The following is a 15,979-nucleotide window of genomic DNA, read 5'->3' on the forward strand; positions in this document are numbered from 1 at the left end:
GTTGTAAGTAAACTCGAACTATTTTTTTGGTAAATTAATCTCTAGGACTTTTTGAAATCAAGCAATTAACCCCACTGTTAAATTCGATGAAATTTCGTCTACTTTGTTGTCAAATACTAGCACAACTTGACCCTCAAGAGTGAATCACATGCTAGTATTTGACAGCAAAGTATATGAAATTTCATCAAAATTGATTGGGTTAATTGACTAATTTCAAATAGATCAGGGGGTTAATTTACCAAAATAATAGTTTAGGAAATCAATTTCAACTGGAGTAAATAGTTTCAGGGCTCGAACGACAGTATAGCTTATATTGAGAAGTCATCAGATATGGTCGAGAATCAAGTCTTTCATTTTTATACTCATATTGAATAATTACATAAACAAGTCCGACATCTCAATGTGATTGTTTTCAATACAACTGTGTACTTGACTTGATTGTGGTTACAAATGATATTAGTTTGACATATATACATGGGTTTAACCCCTTCATAATCTGATTACAACTTCCATAAAGTGAATAAATTGAAATAATGGATGTCAATTTTAAATCAAATCCAATTGTTTCTTCACATCAAATAACTGCTGGTCTAATCGTCTTCGTATTCACAGTCGCCACCCTCATACACATGCTGCCTGCACGAAATAGAAACTCACATTGGTATCCTCATCAAAGATACACATAACGAATAAGTGAAAAGAAGCACATCGCAACCAACGGTGCAAAGCTCCGAGAGCATTACCAGTTCATGGAATATTATGTGATCAACAAATAGAACACTCCAAGGAGGAAATGCGCGCCTCTATGAACTAGTGAACTCTTTCAAGGTAGTTCAGTTATCAGAAGGAACTTTGTATATAAAAGAAGCTAAAGCTACATTTCTTTTGTTTGTGATTCATATTTATTTTCTATGAGATTTACTTTCTCTCAAAAAAAAGTTCTATGAGATTTATCCTAATTTTACCAAGGCGGATAAATGATCATCATGTAATTGTGGAATAAGAACATGGACGAAGCGCAAATTTGTTCACCTTTTGACCTAGTGAAAAGAAATCCATACCTCAATCTTTCACAAAGCCGTGCTAAAGCATCTGAACCCGTTCTAGACGCAATGTCCCCAATCGTAGAAGCATTCTTTAGATTAACACTATCTGCAAGCCTAAATTCACACAATTCCTTCAAGGTACATGCATCAGTCAACACGGCTGAATGGCCACCACCAGCTGCAAGTTTTCGCACTTCCCCAACGCACCTGTGCGATGCAAACTTCAATCAATGTGCCAATCAAGATAGCCACAAAAAAACCGATCGTGAACAATTTATTTGTACCGTACCAATCAACTGGAGATGGATACCAAGCGTAAGTCAGTTTCTCATTAGATGCTTGACCATAGCTATTGTAGCCCCATCCATGAATTCTTCCATCCCTTGTAGAGATAAGTGTGTGGGAGTGTCCACACGCAATGAGTTGCACACTAGTTGGAATAACCAACGCAGGAATATTCCGGAAAAATGACTGAGATTCATTAGGGTTGCATGAAAATAATCCCGTTTCAGGGCCAAGGCCTAACTGCCCTGCACGACCACCACCCCAAGCATAAAGAGCTCCCTTCTGAGTCACAGCACATGTATGTACGCCACCGCATGCAACATCCTTTACGACTATTCCATCAAGTGCGACCACTCTCCTAGGCAATAACTCTTTCTCCCCAGATTGAAGGGAACAATGCCCAAGTTGACCCATGTTTCCTAGCCCCCAAGTATACCTTTGAGGGCCAAATAAAATTATTGTGAGGAAGAATTCCGAGAAGAAACCACAGTTAAACAAACAAATGAATAAACATTGCAGTCAAATTACAATAATAACCAACTCGTTGGGAAGACTACATAACAGATCAAGAGTATATGAGTATAACTGGCATGTCACTTCCTAACACATCAATATCAGATAACCTCTTTATCAATAACCTTGGTTAGTAAAATAACTGTGACCAAAGCATTTCTCATAAAAAATGGCTGGCCCGTCATAATCCCAGTTCCTTCGCGAACAAAGTTCAGAATGAACAAGGGTTCGATATGAATAAAAAATCACAGATTAAAAACAAATATAAATTCCGAGACTGCATAGTCGCATAATGTGTCCAGTATTCTAGCCATCCTGTCTCCTTTTAAATGTGAGATTCCCATACGAAGATTTTCGCAAACCTTCTGAACTAAATGTGCCATGGGGATAACCACAATACTTAAGCTTAGATGTATAACCTAATCTCCATCTAAGAATTCCTCAAATCACTTACACCTCGCCTTTTTCAGATATAGCTGCTGTGTGGTACTCCCCGCATGACACTTGGGTAATCTTCAAAAGCTCAGGGGCTTCATCTAGGAACTTCGCATATGCATTTATTATACGAGCCCCCTGTAATCCTTCACATGTAAATCCTCTGCCAAGCTGACCGTATTCATTATATCCTGGTGTATCATCACAGATTTAAAATTTGATTAACTAGAGGTGGGAGAAGATGAATTTCAGGTTTCTTTCATTTTCTCTACGGGATATGTCTCGCTAGCAAAATTTCGCAAAAATAACGACATCATCAGAAACTAAGAAATGGCATATGCATTTACCCCAAGCTTGTAGCAAGCCATCCTCTGATAAAGCCATCGCATGAACTGCCCCACAAGACACTTGACGGATAATCTGTGAGAAACCTTCTAGTAAGTAGGAGGTATTAAGTTTGATAACCATTCACTCTACCCAAATAAAAGCATTTCACTATATAGTGTTCCTTTTCTGAAGCATTCAATACGACAGGTGTTCCTCTCTATCTTCTTGTAGGTTTTGGAGTTGTGACCTAAGACTAGTTTTCGAACTTTTTTATGCATCGCCTGCAGTGACAGCAAACCCTAGCAATCGTTCATCAACCAACCCGGGTGATGACAATAATCAAGGTTATTAAAATTACCACCCCAACTTTTTCTTAACAGAACCAATTTACCTGATAAAAGAAAATGATTTTATCCAAAAAAATCGTAATTCTGAGACCGAACAATTCCAACCTATAAGGAAAAGCATAATGAATAGGAAGGGTAGCATACCGTGTTTGGAGTAAAGGCTCCCCAAAACAAACGTGGAAGATTCGATCCCTGTCATGAGAAGTAGGGGTAAAGGTAAACAAATCATTATCTGCCAAAAAGGAATGAAAGCAGGAATGACGCTAAAGAAAATCATAGTAGGACCTGATTCTGCCCCCACACCCAAAGCCTTCTTGTTGAGACGGTTCCATCATTTTCACGAGGTTCTGCAATAGCAGCGGTACAACGTGCTCCACAAGACACAGATTTCACAAACTCTGCCTGTAATTGCTTCACTTTCTTCGGATTTTTTCTTCGCTCCTCCGTTCCATCTCCCAATTGACCAAAGTCATTAGCTCCTGATCAATTGCAAACACAATATACATTTACTCCATTAACTACCACAAACATATGACTTGTCTCCATCATTGTAATCAACCATTTTCAAACCGAGAAATGGCGATTTAAGACCGGAAATCGTTCGTTCCCACAATGCAATTGATTGAAAGTAATCAAATTTATTTTCATTTTTTTTAGAAAGATCGATTTTACTTCATCAACTACCACAAATGAACCATTTATCATTACTCATAATTTGCAATTTGATTAAATTAAAAAATGGAAGAATTGAAATTTATAAAAATTAACACAATAAAATTTAAAAAAAAAAAAGAAAAAAAGAAAAGAAGATGAAAGCTTAATTACCCCAAGTGAAAAGCGACCCGTCTGAGGTAACAGCGGCGGTGTGCTCGCGGCCGCAAGTAATGTCCAGCCACCGCGAATTAGCCCCCGCCGTACACCCAAAAAGCTCCGGCGAGAGCTGCTTCGGGATCCTCAGCTGCTGCTCCTTCCCGTTCCGACCCGTCTGCCCGGACTGGTTATATCCCCACACGTATATCGCACTCTTGGTCGGAATGTTCACCGGCTGGTTGCGACCCAGAAGCTCATCAATGTCCATTTTCATAAATGTCCTTCACAAATTGAACGACAAAGTTGCAAACTTGCAAGTCAACGAATTTGAAAAAAGTTAACAAATTTGAATCCAATTAAAGGAGAAAGTTGGGAGCTTTACAAAATGGGTGCTCTGTTTGGTTGGATTTTCTCGGCAGCCAAGCAGAGGAGAGAGAGAGAGAGAGAGAGAGAGAGAGAGAGAGAGAGCGAGTGGTGGAGATACCTGAGGTGAGGAGTCAAAGTGGAAGAGGAAGAAAGAAGGGAGAAACTGAAAAATGGTTGCCGTTAGTCATCTGTGAAATATAAAGAGTTACATGTTGTGTTCCGAGAATCTGGGAGGTGAACGCGGAGTCGGGTCGGGTTCAGTGGTTGAGGCCCGCATGCAGCTGCGTACAACCAATGAAATTTTCTCACCACAAAAATATATTTCAATAAATTTACACATATGTCTGGATAACATTTCTAAGAAATTTTAGAAGGGTTAATTACATTAACATCCAATGAGGTTTATCGAGTTTTCATAAAACCCTTTCATGTATGAGACATTACACTATCACCTCTTTAATTCACTTTCACATAACCCCTTCAGTCAATATTTTGCTAATAAATTGACAACTTTACCATTATAACTAATTAATTAAATAATAAAAAACATATTAGAAAAAAAAATATTAAAAATAAAAAATTCAACATTAAAAAAATTAAAAACTTAAAAAATTGAAAGAAAAAGGAGGGAGAACTCTAAATCCTCCCCAGCTCCACGACCCACAGTTTTTCCTCCCGCCGTCCCACCATCGCCTTCATCCCTAAACCCTCCCCGGCTCCTTCAGTGCCTTTTCCTCATCTTTTTCCTTCTAAAGATTGGCCAAATCGGACTCGTCGTACTCCTTCTCGGCCTCGGGTGCCTCCAAGGGCTTTGCTATTCCACCTTGCTCGGAAGACATGGCTGCGATCTAAGGCAAAAGGCTTGCTCGATTGGTAGACACAGCAGCCCTAATTTAGAAGTTTTAACTTTATTTTTTATGTTTAATTTATTTATTTTTAATATTTTCTTTTTCTAATATATTTCGTTATTATTTAATTAATTAGTTATAAGGGTAAAGTTGTCAATTTATTAGCAGAATATTGATTGAATGGGTTACGTGAAAGTGAATTAAAACTTGAGGAGGTGTTAGTGTAATGTCTCATACGTGAGGGGGTTTTGTGAAAATTCGATAAACTTCAGGGGGTGTTAGTGTAATTAATCTAATTTTATAATGATAAAGATATCAATGATGAAATTTTATTTTCTAGGATTTATGAATTTTCTTGTTTGGTTAACCTAAGAATAATGAAATTTGAATACTTAATTCTTATTTTTAAACTCTTACTCGTAGAAACTTAGAAATAACACCTATTTACATGAAATTTAAACTTGAGAATTGGAGGTTCCAAATTCTAAATTTTTTCCCATGCAAAAATTCTGTATTTCTATATTTATAAATGCAAACAAGGAAATTGGTGCATGTCAATTTATAAATTTTGACTTTTGGCAAAATTTCAAGTTTATTTTCCTAATCCAAGCATAGTGTTAGTGAAGGTTATGTATTTTTTATTGCAACTCTAAAAATTTAATTACACTCAAGATTTTTTAAGTTGAGAAATAATACGGACCAATGCACAATGATTTTTTTATTGCTAAAAACAACACACATTTTTTCTTTGTTAATACTATGTTTTACTGGTATTCTTCTTTGTTTATGAGTAAGAGATCCTAAATTCAAATTTCAAAATTCACAACTAATTTATTCTCTCCCACTTTAGTCTAAATAAATATGTCTTTGTTTCAATTTTTTTTAATTTTTTTATATAATTTAAGAACTATTCATCAATTTGCCTCTGACCTTATGAGACACTGCTAATTACTCTCATGAATTTTTATAACTAGCCAATTTTTTTTTACTATTAGATTTTCAAATTTTAGTCTAACATGTCGTCCCTTCTTATCATGTGTAGTCCATCTGAGATGAACAATTTACATGACATGAATACATCGTTACATAATGTCTCATGCCAATAAGAAAAATGATATTTTTTTTTAATAAACGATTACCTACACTAACGGGAAGGGGGTGAGTTTAGCCTCACAATGGGCAATCAATAATATGTTCAAATTCGCCTTTAGTGAGAATCGAACCTAAGACCTCTCGCTTACAAGTGAAGAGGAATACCAATAGACCGTAGTACTAAGAGGCAAGAAAAAACGACACTTAAACAAACAAATTACAGATGTTTTTATTTGGAATAGGATCCTCTCTAGATCCTCTTTGTGGGGATCTAGATGATCAATCAATCAAGTCCGTTTATCGTACATCGTGCGGTTAGAAATCATTTTGAATTTTGAATTCAAAGGGGATCCGGAATCAATCAATCGTGTCCGTTCATCGTGCATCGTATGACCAAAAATCATTTTAAATACTTTTATTTAAAATTAAATATAAGTAATACATGACGAAAACTGACCGTATGATATACGATGAACGATCATGATTTGAGGATCTCCAAGATCCTCATAAAAAGAATCCGAAGATAATCCTCCTGGTTTCATTAGGACGGCATACCACTGTGTCATATAGTCCATCCACCTGGGAAACTTTTGACTTTTGAGGGTAAAATGTCATTACGTTTTATGCATCGCTGATGCATTGGATCGCGTCAAAATGTCATGCAAGTCCTCCCACGAGAGACTTTTTTTTGAGTTGTGATATCCGCACATTCCTTTTTATTTCTTCTACACCTTCCTAGTTTTTGATCGTTGGATTAAATGCATTGAAGAAAATCAATGGATATAAATTAATAAGGGATGTGTAAGAAGTTTTTTTTATCAAATATGCCACTCAAGATTATCTCTCGTTGACCTTTTAGTTGCGTGGGTTATCAATAGCCTGAAAATAAAAAGATGGAAAAGTCCGCAGAGCATCTATAAAGCCAGTACGTGGGAGTGCGATTGCCTTCTCTTTCTCCAAAGACGCAAGCTTTTGATAAAATTACAGTCTTTACAGACAGACAGGTAACATAAGTGCTTAGCAACTTTTAATGAAGGCATCAAAGCTTTCTACCTGACTAGATTCATTTGTTTCATCAATCGTTGTGGTCGAATTTGTATGGATATGTTGGTCGATGTTGGTTGGCTTTTGATGTCAAAATTGCCCAAGGGAATTGTTCTAATTGCCGTTAATTTTGTGGCAGAAGTAGATACATGGCTGGTGTGAAAAAGCTCATCCAAATCGACATCGTTTCGGATACGGTGTGCCCGTGGTGCTTTGTGGGCAAGAGAAATCTTGAAAAAGCTTTCGAGGCATCTCGTGATCGATTCAACTTTGAGGTTCTCTCTTTTTCCCTTTTGTTGGTTGTTGTTGTTGTTGTTGTTGTTGTTGTTGTTGTTGTTGTTGATGTTGATGTTGATGTTGATGTTGTTGTTGACGGTGTTGTCTAAAAGCGGTTTTTGACAACAAAAAACGCTTCTGAATAGGTTTGGTAGGAAAAATTAAAACTATTTCGACTGTGTTTTTAATAAAACCACTTATAGTAAAAGCGGTTATGAGCATCAGTGCTTACTACAAAAGCAGTACCAAACCGACCCTTAAGTGTATATAAGTTGTTGGTTTTGTGTTGTGCCGTGATTCCATCCTAAATTGTTGTCACTATATATGAACTTTTCAGGTTAGATGGCATCCATTCCAACTTAATCCCAATGCGCCTAAAGAAGGCGTTGATAAGAGAAGTTATTACGAGGAAAAATTCGGGTCTAGTAGGTCGAAACAAATGGAGGCTCGGATGCAAGAGGTATCGCTGCAATTCTATGACTCACCTGTACACATCGAACACATAAAATACATGTTTCCTCTCATCTCTCCGGTCACTCACTGTGTCCCCTTTGACAAGTGCAGATTTTCAGAAGCCACGGCCTCGAATATAACCTGTCCGGACTCACGTAAGTGTAAAGGATACTTATTTCTTCCTTTTCCATTGTTACGCTGATTGTGTAAACTGTAAACAACAAATTCGTGATGGAGGGAAAGCCCGGAAAAGGTTTTGTTAGAACTTGGATTGCAGTTTATATATTAAGTTATTAGCATTGTGTCCAAATTGTACAGGGGAAGTACTCTAGATAGCCACAGGCTTATCTATTTTGCTGGGACTCAAGGGCATGATAAGCAACACGATCTTGTGGGTGAACTGTTTCTCGGATACTTCACACAGGCAAAATACATCGGGGACAGGTAATTACGCACAGTTTCAGGCCAGTTTTCGATGACCTTACATCTGTATGCCTTAAGGTTGTATGTAGTAGTGATTTCTTTGTTTGTATAGTTATGTGTCAAACATTGTGAACCGCTTCCATGGGAGAACAAATGAAGTAGGAGTAAATGCTTTTACATCCTTAAATCTGAATTAAGAGGCACAACACAAATATTTGCAATTTGGATGCAGGGAATATCTTCTGCAAAGTGCTCGAAAGGTCGGAGTAGAAGGGGCGGCAGAGTTTCTTGAAGACCCCAACAATGGGCTCAATGAGGTTTGTTTGCTGATTCCTTCGCGTTGCTATTATTTGCCAAGTTAACAAACGAGAACAGAACGTAGATTTGAAGATCGACTGATTCAACTTATAAGATTCAACCTTCTATATTTTCAATAGATCTGACGTTGCTTGTTATGATAAAATGAAGGTCAATGAAGAACTCAAGAAGTACTCAAGAAACATCAATGGAGTTCCACATTTTCTGGTGAGTGATGAGAATGTGAATATTGAACTTTTGTTAGATTAGCTTAACATATCCTCTACTTATGAATTCCTTGGTTCTTTCGGCAGATTAACAACGGAAAGCACGCGTTAAGTGGCGGTCAGCCACCTGAGGTGTTCTTGAGAGCTTTTGAAGCAGCTACAAAGTGATGCAACTGCAACCTCATGTATACGAGCTTTCGCTCTCCATCTCCAATAAGAATCCAACCCTGGAAATATATTTTCAATACATACGAGTAATTTTCATGTTGTTTGAGTGTGAATCATGAAACTTTTTTTTATTCGCGTGATGTAAGAATGCTAATGGTTCTGAGTGTAATGTGCATCAATGGTTTGTTTATATATGCCTATCCATGTGACACCGGGTTTTCTCTTGTTCCTTTATTTTGTTCGTGGTTTCAAATCGCTGTGTTTTCACGAATCACGTTGCTAGTAAGATTAAAATGCTTGAACTTCGACATGTTTCTGCAACGCCCACAACTACATCGATTGGCAAACTCTGAAAGTCGTTTGAAAATATTATTCTGTTCCTTTTTTTCTTCATACAAATGATATCAAGGAAGAGGAATCGAACACAGATGCTCGGGCAGAAGACTAAAAGCTTTTAACCACTGAAAGCAAATAGTTATATTGGTTCATTTAGATGAGAAATATTCATCATGCCAAAATATACTAGCCAGGTCAAAATTTTGTTTGCATGAAAACTCAGACTTAAAGCACAAGAGCTACGTGGTAGGCTGTCAAACTTTCAAACGTTTACAGTCCACAAGGTTGTCCGAAACCCACTACGCCAATTCATGAACAACTTTAAATCAAAAACATCATCAGATCCTCGTACGTTTAGGCTCCATTTGTTTGATCCATCACATTTCAATCGATATGGCTAGAAGGAAAAAACCTGTTGGAAGTTGATATAGTTGCAGACACTGTGTCCGTGGTGCTTTGTGGCGAAAAGAAATCTCGACTAAGCTCTGGTGGTAGGTAACGATTGATACGAGTTCGAGCTCCGATGGCGTCCGTATCAACTCGACCCCCGGTGCCCCTGAAATAGGCATCCACAGGAAAGAGTATAACGACGAAAAAGTTCGGCGAAGATGTGTCTGAAGTGTTCGAGGAACGTATGTCAGATGTAAGACGTCATGCACCAAGAATCTCAACGTATAAATCCATATAAAGAGGGAGGAGGGATCCTTAGTTTATTCGAGGGACACCTTCGAAAGGCATGCTTCAAATTGTATTTCAATGATCTAAATTGTTTATTTTCTTCTGTAATGTGCTGAAAAGGTTGACGTAGAAGGGGCCCTAACAATCGGCTCAATGAGGAATGTTCTTCGATAGATTCTAGCATACAACTGGAGATATATTTCTCATCTTTATGTAGCTCTCATCACGTAACCATTGTGTAATAAGACATACGATGAAGGTGATACATCCCGGAACAACCAAGACTTAAACACGAGCAAAAACAAAAACAGCGCATTGTGGTTTTCTTATTTATGATTCCTTTTTAAGGAACCGAGAAGGTCATGGAAGAGCTCAAGAAGTACTCGGGAGTAAAAAGGAGTCCCATATTTTGTAGTGGATGATGAAAACTTCACATCCCGTAAAAATTGTGACCCGTTTGATAACTATTTCGTTTTACTTATGTTTGATTGGCTAATACATTGATCCGGATCCACATATTATTTTGGTTAATTTTTTCGGGCAGATTACTGGAAAGGAAGAGTTTAGTGATGCTCAGCCAACTGAGGTCCTTCTGCCTTCGAATCAGCCACAAAATGATACAACTTCCCATCTCAAAGCATTCTCTCTACGTAGCTCTAACAAGAATATGCAACCTTGGAAACATGTTTTAAATGCTGAGCAATTTCCTTTTGTTCAAAAATTTTGTATGTTGTATTAGTATTGTTAATGACAATCGTTAATCGAGTAAAATCATATTTGAATGTGCAATCTTGATCTACAGTCTAATAAAATATCAAATATCCGACAAATGAACGCTCGACATTCATCTGCATATATGTATTCTTATTTATCCTGCTTTTAGTTTTACCTGATAAAAAAACATTCCTCTGCATTCAGTATTTTAGCGCGCTGATAACAATTTCCAATAAACAATACGGCCAACTTTGTTCAGTCTTTCTAATCTGATGTGAGATTTAAGAGACACAAAGAAGGGGGTAAGAAGTGAAAAATTAATCATAATTTAACCTTCTACTCCGCAGAAGACAATTACTACTCAATGACCACAGCAATTCAAGAACACAACAACTACCGAGCCTTATCCCACTAAGTGGAGCCTATATGATCCTAAAACGCCACAACGCTCGGTTTTGCGCCAATGCAAGAAGTACCAGATAAATTTCTTTTCGCTGAAAACTTATATAGAATGAAAATTTAATTACAAGTTATCAGAAATCAAGTTTATATGTACTATCAAATGACACTTTTTGACATGTGGTATTAACAATGAAATCACTTCTTTAGTGTTCTCTCTTCCGAAGTTGTTGGATTCATCAACGACGCAAACCTTTTCGATCGCGATCAAGTCGTTTCATCGAATACCATCACCTAGAAGGCCAAACATACAAATCCAGAGTAAAAAAAATACAGGTTGCAGGAGAAAAGCAATTTGCTGTATTACAATTTGTCATATCAGATAAAAATAACTTTTGGATGGACTGTCTTATTTTTTATAATCGACAGTACAAAACCAAATTGCTTGATCAAGCAGCTCGAGTCTGTGCATGTTTGTGAGGGAAAAAGATATTCGAGTACTTCAGGAACAAAAATAAATCGTTAAAACGTCTAAAGCTAACCTTCATGTGACTGCAGTAGACTAGAACAGTTATCTTTCCACTAGTCATAAAATACGAAAGATGCATAGCAATATATCGGCAATGGTGGAATTTGCCTATAACGTAACAAAGTAACACAAATATTTGACTGTAGTTGAAAACTAAAAGCCATTACCACCTACAGATTATCATCATAATGAAAGAAAATGTTACCTTGCCACAAACAGGGCAGCTTTCACTTCTCTCCATCCATTCATATATACAACCAAGGTGAAAATGATGAGAGCATTTTGTCATTATTTTGGGGTTTTCTGGCGTGTATTCTGCATACGACAGCGGAAAAAAAAATGAGAATTTATATATCAGAAGTTATATGTACCATAAGGGTACACTTTCCAGAACCATAAACCAATCAAAATTGCAACAAATATTGCAAATCCGCTTAAGTGCGTTTAACACTATATCCTAGCAAAGCTAGAATTTGACGTGAATGGTGGTGAATATCACTACCCAGACCCTTCCCTCCTAGCTTCGGGCCCAACTTAATGGAGCGGAATTTCTAGGGAAGCAAAGCAAAGGCACCATGAAAATGCACCCTTTGCATATGTATTTGAGTTTATTCAATTCGGTAAACAAACATTCGCAATTACCAGAGACTAAACAGGGCGGGGTCATCATTCATGTCGAGTATTTTAAAGTGGAAACGACCATCAGACTCACAAAAATGTAAATATGAAGAAACTTTGGTACTAGAGATTGAGGAAGAAGGAGAAACACCAGTCAAAGAAACCCAAATAAAAATTACCTTCAAGACATGTTGGGCAAACATCCTCATCCTCTGATGATGTATAGAAGTTCCCAACTCCAGTTGTGGCTTTGGCTGATGATAACTTCATTGAGGACTTGGAACGATGTTCTATTGACCCATCTCCACAAGCAGAGCCATTCCATTTTTCTCCTGTACTCAAACTTTCAGAATCTGCATCAGTATCACTTCTTAGAGGTTCAGCCTCCTCATGAGAGTGGCTTGAGCCCTTCTCCCGCCTAGAAATCAACCCATCCCGCTGTAACTGGATGTATCTAGGGTCAACATCATAAGGCAAGGGCCTTGGAGGCGAACGATACATGTCAGATAAGGAGTTGTCAAGTGATGCCGAGGAATTCATTGATGCAGCCCCCTGAATGGATGAGGGGATTGAATGCACTTCCCCTCTTCTGAATAATGATGTATACTGCAAAATAAGAGAAGATAGCATGTTATACTTCCATCTTGAAGATTTTAAGTTTTTATCATCATTATTAATATCTTAAGAAGCATCAGTTTCAGTTTTTATACTCTTCAAAACTTCTAAACAGTGAGCACCTGCCTAATTGAGCAATCAAAAATAAACTAGAAAAAAGGGCTTTTAATTTGTTCCAACAAAATATCCACAGGGTTGTCAATGCAATAGAAGATAAGTGAGGGCACAAAAGCAGCACTGAGCATAACTACAAATAAACAAAAGACCTATGTCGAAACTTTTATGCATTCTAAATATGTGGAACTCAGAAAACAAAAAGGACAAGAAAAAAGAAGAATTAGTTCAGCAATGAGGATGACGAAGGCGGAAGGCATACCACATTTAGAAAGTTCTGAAGAAAGCAACGAAGACAGACACATTCCCTATATGCAGAACTGTTCGGATTCACATAATCTTCAAACTCCTCAGCATTCAAACAACAACAAACAGAACCCATTGTGCCAGCCTCAAAATAAATCTCCGCAACAATTCCACACTTTCATCGACCGAAACCAACCAAGCTCCACTTGTGCAATAACCAAAAGAGCGCTAGGAGCAACAACCGTACTTTGACAAGTACGAGAGAGGACACAAAGCTCGCAGAAGTCCCACAGCCTCTGCGGACTAGTACCCTCCCTCTTTTATTTAACAATGTTGAATGCCTCAGTGGTTTTGGTATAACTTAAGGTTATATTCTTCACCTGCAAAATAGAAGACAGTCATGTTCAAGTTTCAAACAAAACAACAACATCGACAAGGAAAGATCTAAGACTCAAGAGTGCTATCCTCTAACAAATTCACCAGTTGCTAAAGACCCAAAAAAAAAACAATTCATGTTGATCAGTTTACTGATACAGAGAGTTCATACATTTGAAATAAATCAATCATGTCATTGTCATGTTTCCTGCGAAAGATCGAAAGCACCTAACCAATTGCAGCTACATAATACCATGACTTCAATAATAAGTAAACATAGAAAGTTGAGAAGGTCATTATGATTATAATGTTCCACCAAAGAGATATTTTTAGACACAAATTCCCCACATCTATTCAGAAAGCAACCATCTTTTGGTTCCTCACCCTTCCTCTAGTCTGGTGAGAAAGAAAGGCATATACCAACCAACACAAAAATTCAAAGAAATGTGAAGGTCAAGTCAATCTATCCAAAAACTTTAAAAAGTAAATTGTGAAAGGAAAACAAGCAGTTATTCCAATTTTTCAAAGATGATTGAATTAAAGGAATCCAGAAAAACACATAAACCAATGTAATTAGACAGACCCTTTTGCAAAAATCAAATCTTGGAACATCCAAAAGGTTCAAAAAACAAAACCCAATTGCAAAAATCAAATTTGCAGCAATCAGAATGTTCATGGAATAAAACCCACTACCAGAAAAAGAAAACAAATAAAAAAATCAATCCCTTCTGCAGATATCAATTCATTCCTGATGCATTCAGAATATTCAAAACACTGCAGAAAGCAAATAAATTTCAGAAAAAAATACAGATACACATATTTTTAAATTGAATAGTACCTGAAAGAGGTGGGAAGGAAGTGGAAGGAGAGAGATGGAGATTGATATTGGTGGATGGACAGAGACAAGTGCACCAAGGAATCGGAAATTCAGCAGATTTTGGAACTGGGTGTTTTGATAAATAGATGATTAAAAAATCGGGTGCTAAATTTGGGTGGGTGGGTTGAGTAATTTGGGTCTTCGAATTTGTAAAATTTGTGTTGGACTTTAGTTGTATTTTGGGAGAGATTTTTCAGTGTGATTGATACACCGTGTGGTACACTACGTGCCACTAAACAAATGATGAGGTATATGTTCTAAAAAATTAATAACTTAAAAAATAAAATTTCCCTCCATTCTTATTAAAACATGTGATCTACCATTTGTGTTCCCGTTAGAACTAAAAATTTCTCGTATTTTGGATTTTGGGAGATAGAAGCTATGAATGCGCTCCTTTAATCTTTGTCTCCTGACAGTGGGTGGGTGGAAGGAAGAATCTATATTTCCTTCATATTTTATTTTGCATTAACAATGGAAATTAACTTTACTTTAATGATCCCAATCGCAATCCAAATATAAAATAAATAATTCTCCCCAAAAAAAAAAAAAAATTTGTGTTTTTTATTTTTTTATGCCTTAAATGTCAAAATGATCTTTGTGTTTTTAATTTTGTCAAATTGGTCTATGTATTTACATCCGTTAGCCAATTCAAGACAATTCGTTAGAGAAACGTTAAAATTGACATATGTCAGACACGTGAAATGACAAAGAACGTAATCACCCACTAAATAAATACGAAGTCTATCTTTAGAAATTGACATTTCGTTTAATTCACTTGAGTGCTATGCGATTTAGGACATGTTAATTTTAATTGTCTTTTAACATATTGTTTTTAATTGGCTAAAGGATGTAAACATAAGGACCAGTTTAGCCAAATTAAAAACACAATGACTAAATTAGACGATAAAGTAAAACACAGGGACCATTTTGATATTTAAGCCTATTTATTTGGTAGAACCTTAAAAAATTGGTGTCTATTTATTTATCTTTTCTATTGGTGAAGTATAAATTGTCATGACATGTTCACTTGAATTGGCTACGAGTTGCAATTATTCTGTTCTTTAATTTTTCTTTGTATTTACCCATGGTTTTTTTTTTTTATTGTTAATGATCTGTTTACTTATCAACAACAACCACTAATTTTATCTCATTAAGTGAATCGGCGGTATAAATTCTAAATACCAGTGCGTTTGATTTCAGAAATTAAGGTAAGACCTACCTTTTTTTTTTTCATTTCTTATATGAGAAGTCAAAAAGTTAGAATCATTCTTTGTCCTCTCACACTCATTATTTCTAATTTTTCATGTGTAATGAGACATATGAAATCATAAGACTTTTTAGACCACATTCGCAGATCAGGTGACGTGTCACTAATAAAAAATAAGCATGTAAATCAACACTTAAATAATAATCTAATCATCAACGATTACGTCATATTATTTACAAAGTATAATTTAAACAAATGGTCTCACTTGCATTACCCTTTTCCCACTTCTGGTAGGATGCATGAATTAGTGGTTG

At 36.6% G+C, this 15,979-nt stretch overlaps 3 protein-coding genes across 8 annotated transcripts; 1 reads left to right on the forward strand and 2 right to left on the reverse strand.

Moving 5' to 3' along the window:
- Positions 1 to 429: 429 nt before the first annotated feature.
- Positions 430 to 4,276, reverse strand: LOC137740975 (ultraviolet-B receptor UVR8-like). 2 transcript variants are annotated; one of them, XM_068480782.1, is made up of 9 exons: positions 4,146 to 4,276; positions 3,779 to 4,044; positions 3,239 to 3,432; positions 3,098 to 3,145; positions 2,627 to 2,699; positions 2,299 to 2,470; positions 1,336 to 1,767; positions 1,062 to 1,253; positions 430 to 636 (listed from the first exon to the last, which is right to left on the reverse strand). In XM_068480782.1, the coding sequence occupies exons 2-9, from the start codon at positions 4,035 to 4,037 to the stop codon at positions 591 to 593; spliced, it is 1,416 nt and encodes a 471-aa protein (XP_068336883.1). In that variant the 5' UTR covers positions 4,038 to 4,044; positions 4,146 to 4,276; the 3' UTR covers positions 430 to 590. The 2 variants fall into 2 exon arrangements, with proteins under 2 accessions (XP_068336883.1, XP_068336884.1); XM_068480783.1 differs by having other exon boundaries at positions 3,779 to 4,254.
- Positions 4,277 to 6,942: 2,666 nt separating this feature from the next.
- Positions 6,943 to 9,149, forward strand: LOC137739687 (uncharacterized). 4 transcript variants are annotated; one of them, XM_068479347.1, is made up of 8 exons: positions 6,943 to 7,073; positions 7,253 to 7,388; positions 7,727 to 7,849; positions 7,954 to 7,997; positions 8,161 to 8,286; positions 8,498 to 8,582; positions 8,734 to 8,790; positions 8,877 to 9,149. In XM_068479347.1, the coding sequence occupies exons 2-8, from the start codon at positions 7,263 to 7,265 to the stop codon at positions 8,955 to 8,957; spliced, it is 642 nt and encodes a 213-aa protein (XP_068335448.1). In that variant the 5' UTR covers positions 6,943 to 7,073; positions 7,253 to 7,262; the 3' UTR covers positions 8,958 to 9,149. The 4 variants fall into 4 exon arrangements, with proteins under 4 accessions (XP_068335448.1, XP_068335450.1, XP_068335449.1 ...); XM_068479349.1 differs by having other exon boundaries at positions 7,259 to 7,388; XM_068479348.1 differs by having other exon boundaries at positions 6,979 to 7,073; positions 7,256 to 7,388.
- A 1,642-nt stretch (positions 9,150 to 10,791) lies between these two features.
- LOC137740803 (E3 ubiquitin-protein ligase At3g02290-like) lies at positions 10,792 to 14,634 on the reverse strand. Of its 2 annotated transcripts, XM_068480605.1 has the most exons (5): positions 14,420 to 14,631; positions 13,223 to 13,586; positions 12,411 to 12,837; positions 11,819 to 11,928; positions 10,792 to 11,378 (listed from the first exon to the last, which is right to left on the reverse strand). In XM_068480605.1, exons 2-5 carry the CDS (start codon positions 13,340 to 13,342, stop codon positions 11,352 to 11,354), a joined length of 684 nt encoding a protein of 227 aa, XP_068336706.1. In that variant the 5' UTR covers positions 13,343 to 13,586; positions 14,420 to 14,631; the 3' UTR covers positions 10,792 to 11,351. The 2 variants fall into 2 exon arrangements, with proteins under 2 accessions (XP_068336706.1, XP_068336705.1); XM_068480604.1 differs by lacking the exon at positions 10,792 to 11,378 and having other exon boundaries at positions 11,405 to 11,928; positions 14,420 to 14,634.
- Positions 14,635 to 15,979: the final 1,345 nt, after the last annotated feature.

Source organism: Pyrus communis, chromosome 7 (assembly GCF_963583255.1).
Source record: "Pyrus communis chromosome 7, drPyrComm1.1, whole genome shotgun sequence".
Classification (NCBI taxonomy): domain Eukaryota; kingdom Viridiplantae; phylum Streptophyta; class Magnoliopsida; order Rosales; family Rosaceae; genus Pyrus; species Pyrus communis.

Coding starts and splice junctions, on each gene's coding strand:
- LOC137740803 (XM_068480604.1), bottom strand. CDS start 13,342: ATGGGTTCTGTTTGTTGTTGTTTGAATGCTGAGGAGTTTGAAGATTAT. Junction 12,838..13,222: donor TTCAGAACTTTCTAAATGTG/GTATGCCTTCCG, acceptor CTTATTTTGCAG/TATACATCATTATTCAGAAG. Junction 11,929..12,410: donor TTGCCCAACATGTCTTGAAG/GTAATTTTTATT, acceptor TGTCGTATGCAG/AATACACGCCAGAAAACCCC.
- LOC137739687 (XM_068479347.1), top strand. CDS start 7,263: ATGGCTGGTGTGAAAAAGCTCATCCAAATCGACATCGTTTCGGATACG. Junction 7,389..7,726: donor GTGATCGATTCAACTTTGAG/GTTCTCTCTTTT, acceptor TGAACTTTTCAG/GTTAGATGGCATCCATTCCA. Junction 8,791..8,876: donor ATGGAGTTCCACATTTTCTG/GTGAGTGATGAG, acceptor TTCTTTCGGCAG/ATTAACAACGGAAAGCACGC.
- LOC137740975 (XM_068480782.1), bottom strand. CDS start 4,037: ATGAAAATGGACATTGATGAGCTTCTGGGTCGCAACCAGCCGGTGAAC. Junction 1,768..2,298: donor ATATCTGAAAAAGGCGAGGT/GTAAGTGATTTG, acceptor TGGCCCTCAAAG/GTATACTTGGGGGCTAGGAA. Junction 1,254..1,335: donor TATCCATCTCCAGTTGATTG/GTACGGTACAAA, acceptor TGCATCGCACAG/GTGCGTTGGGGAAGTGCGAA.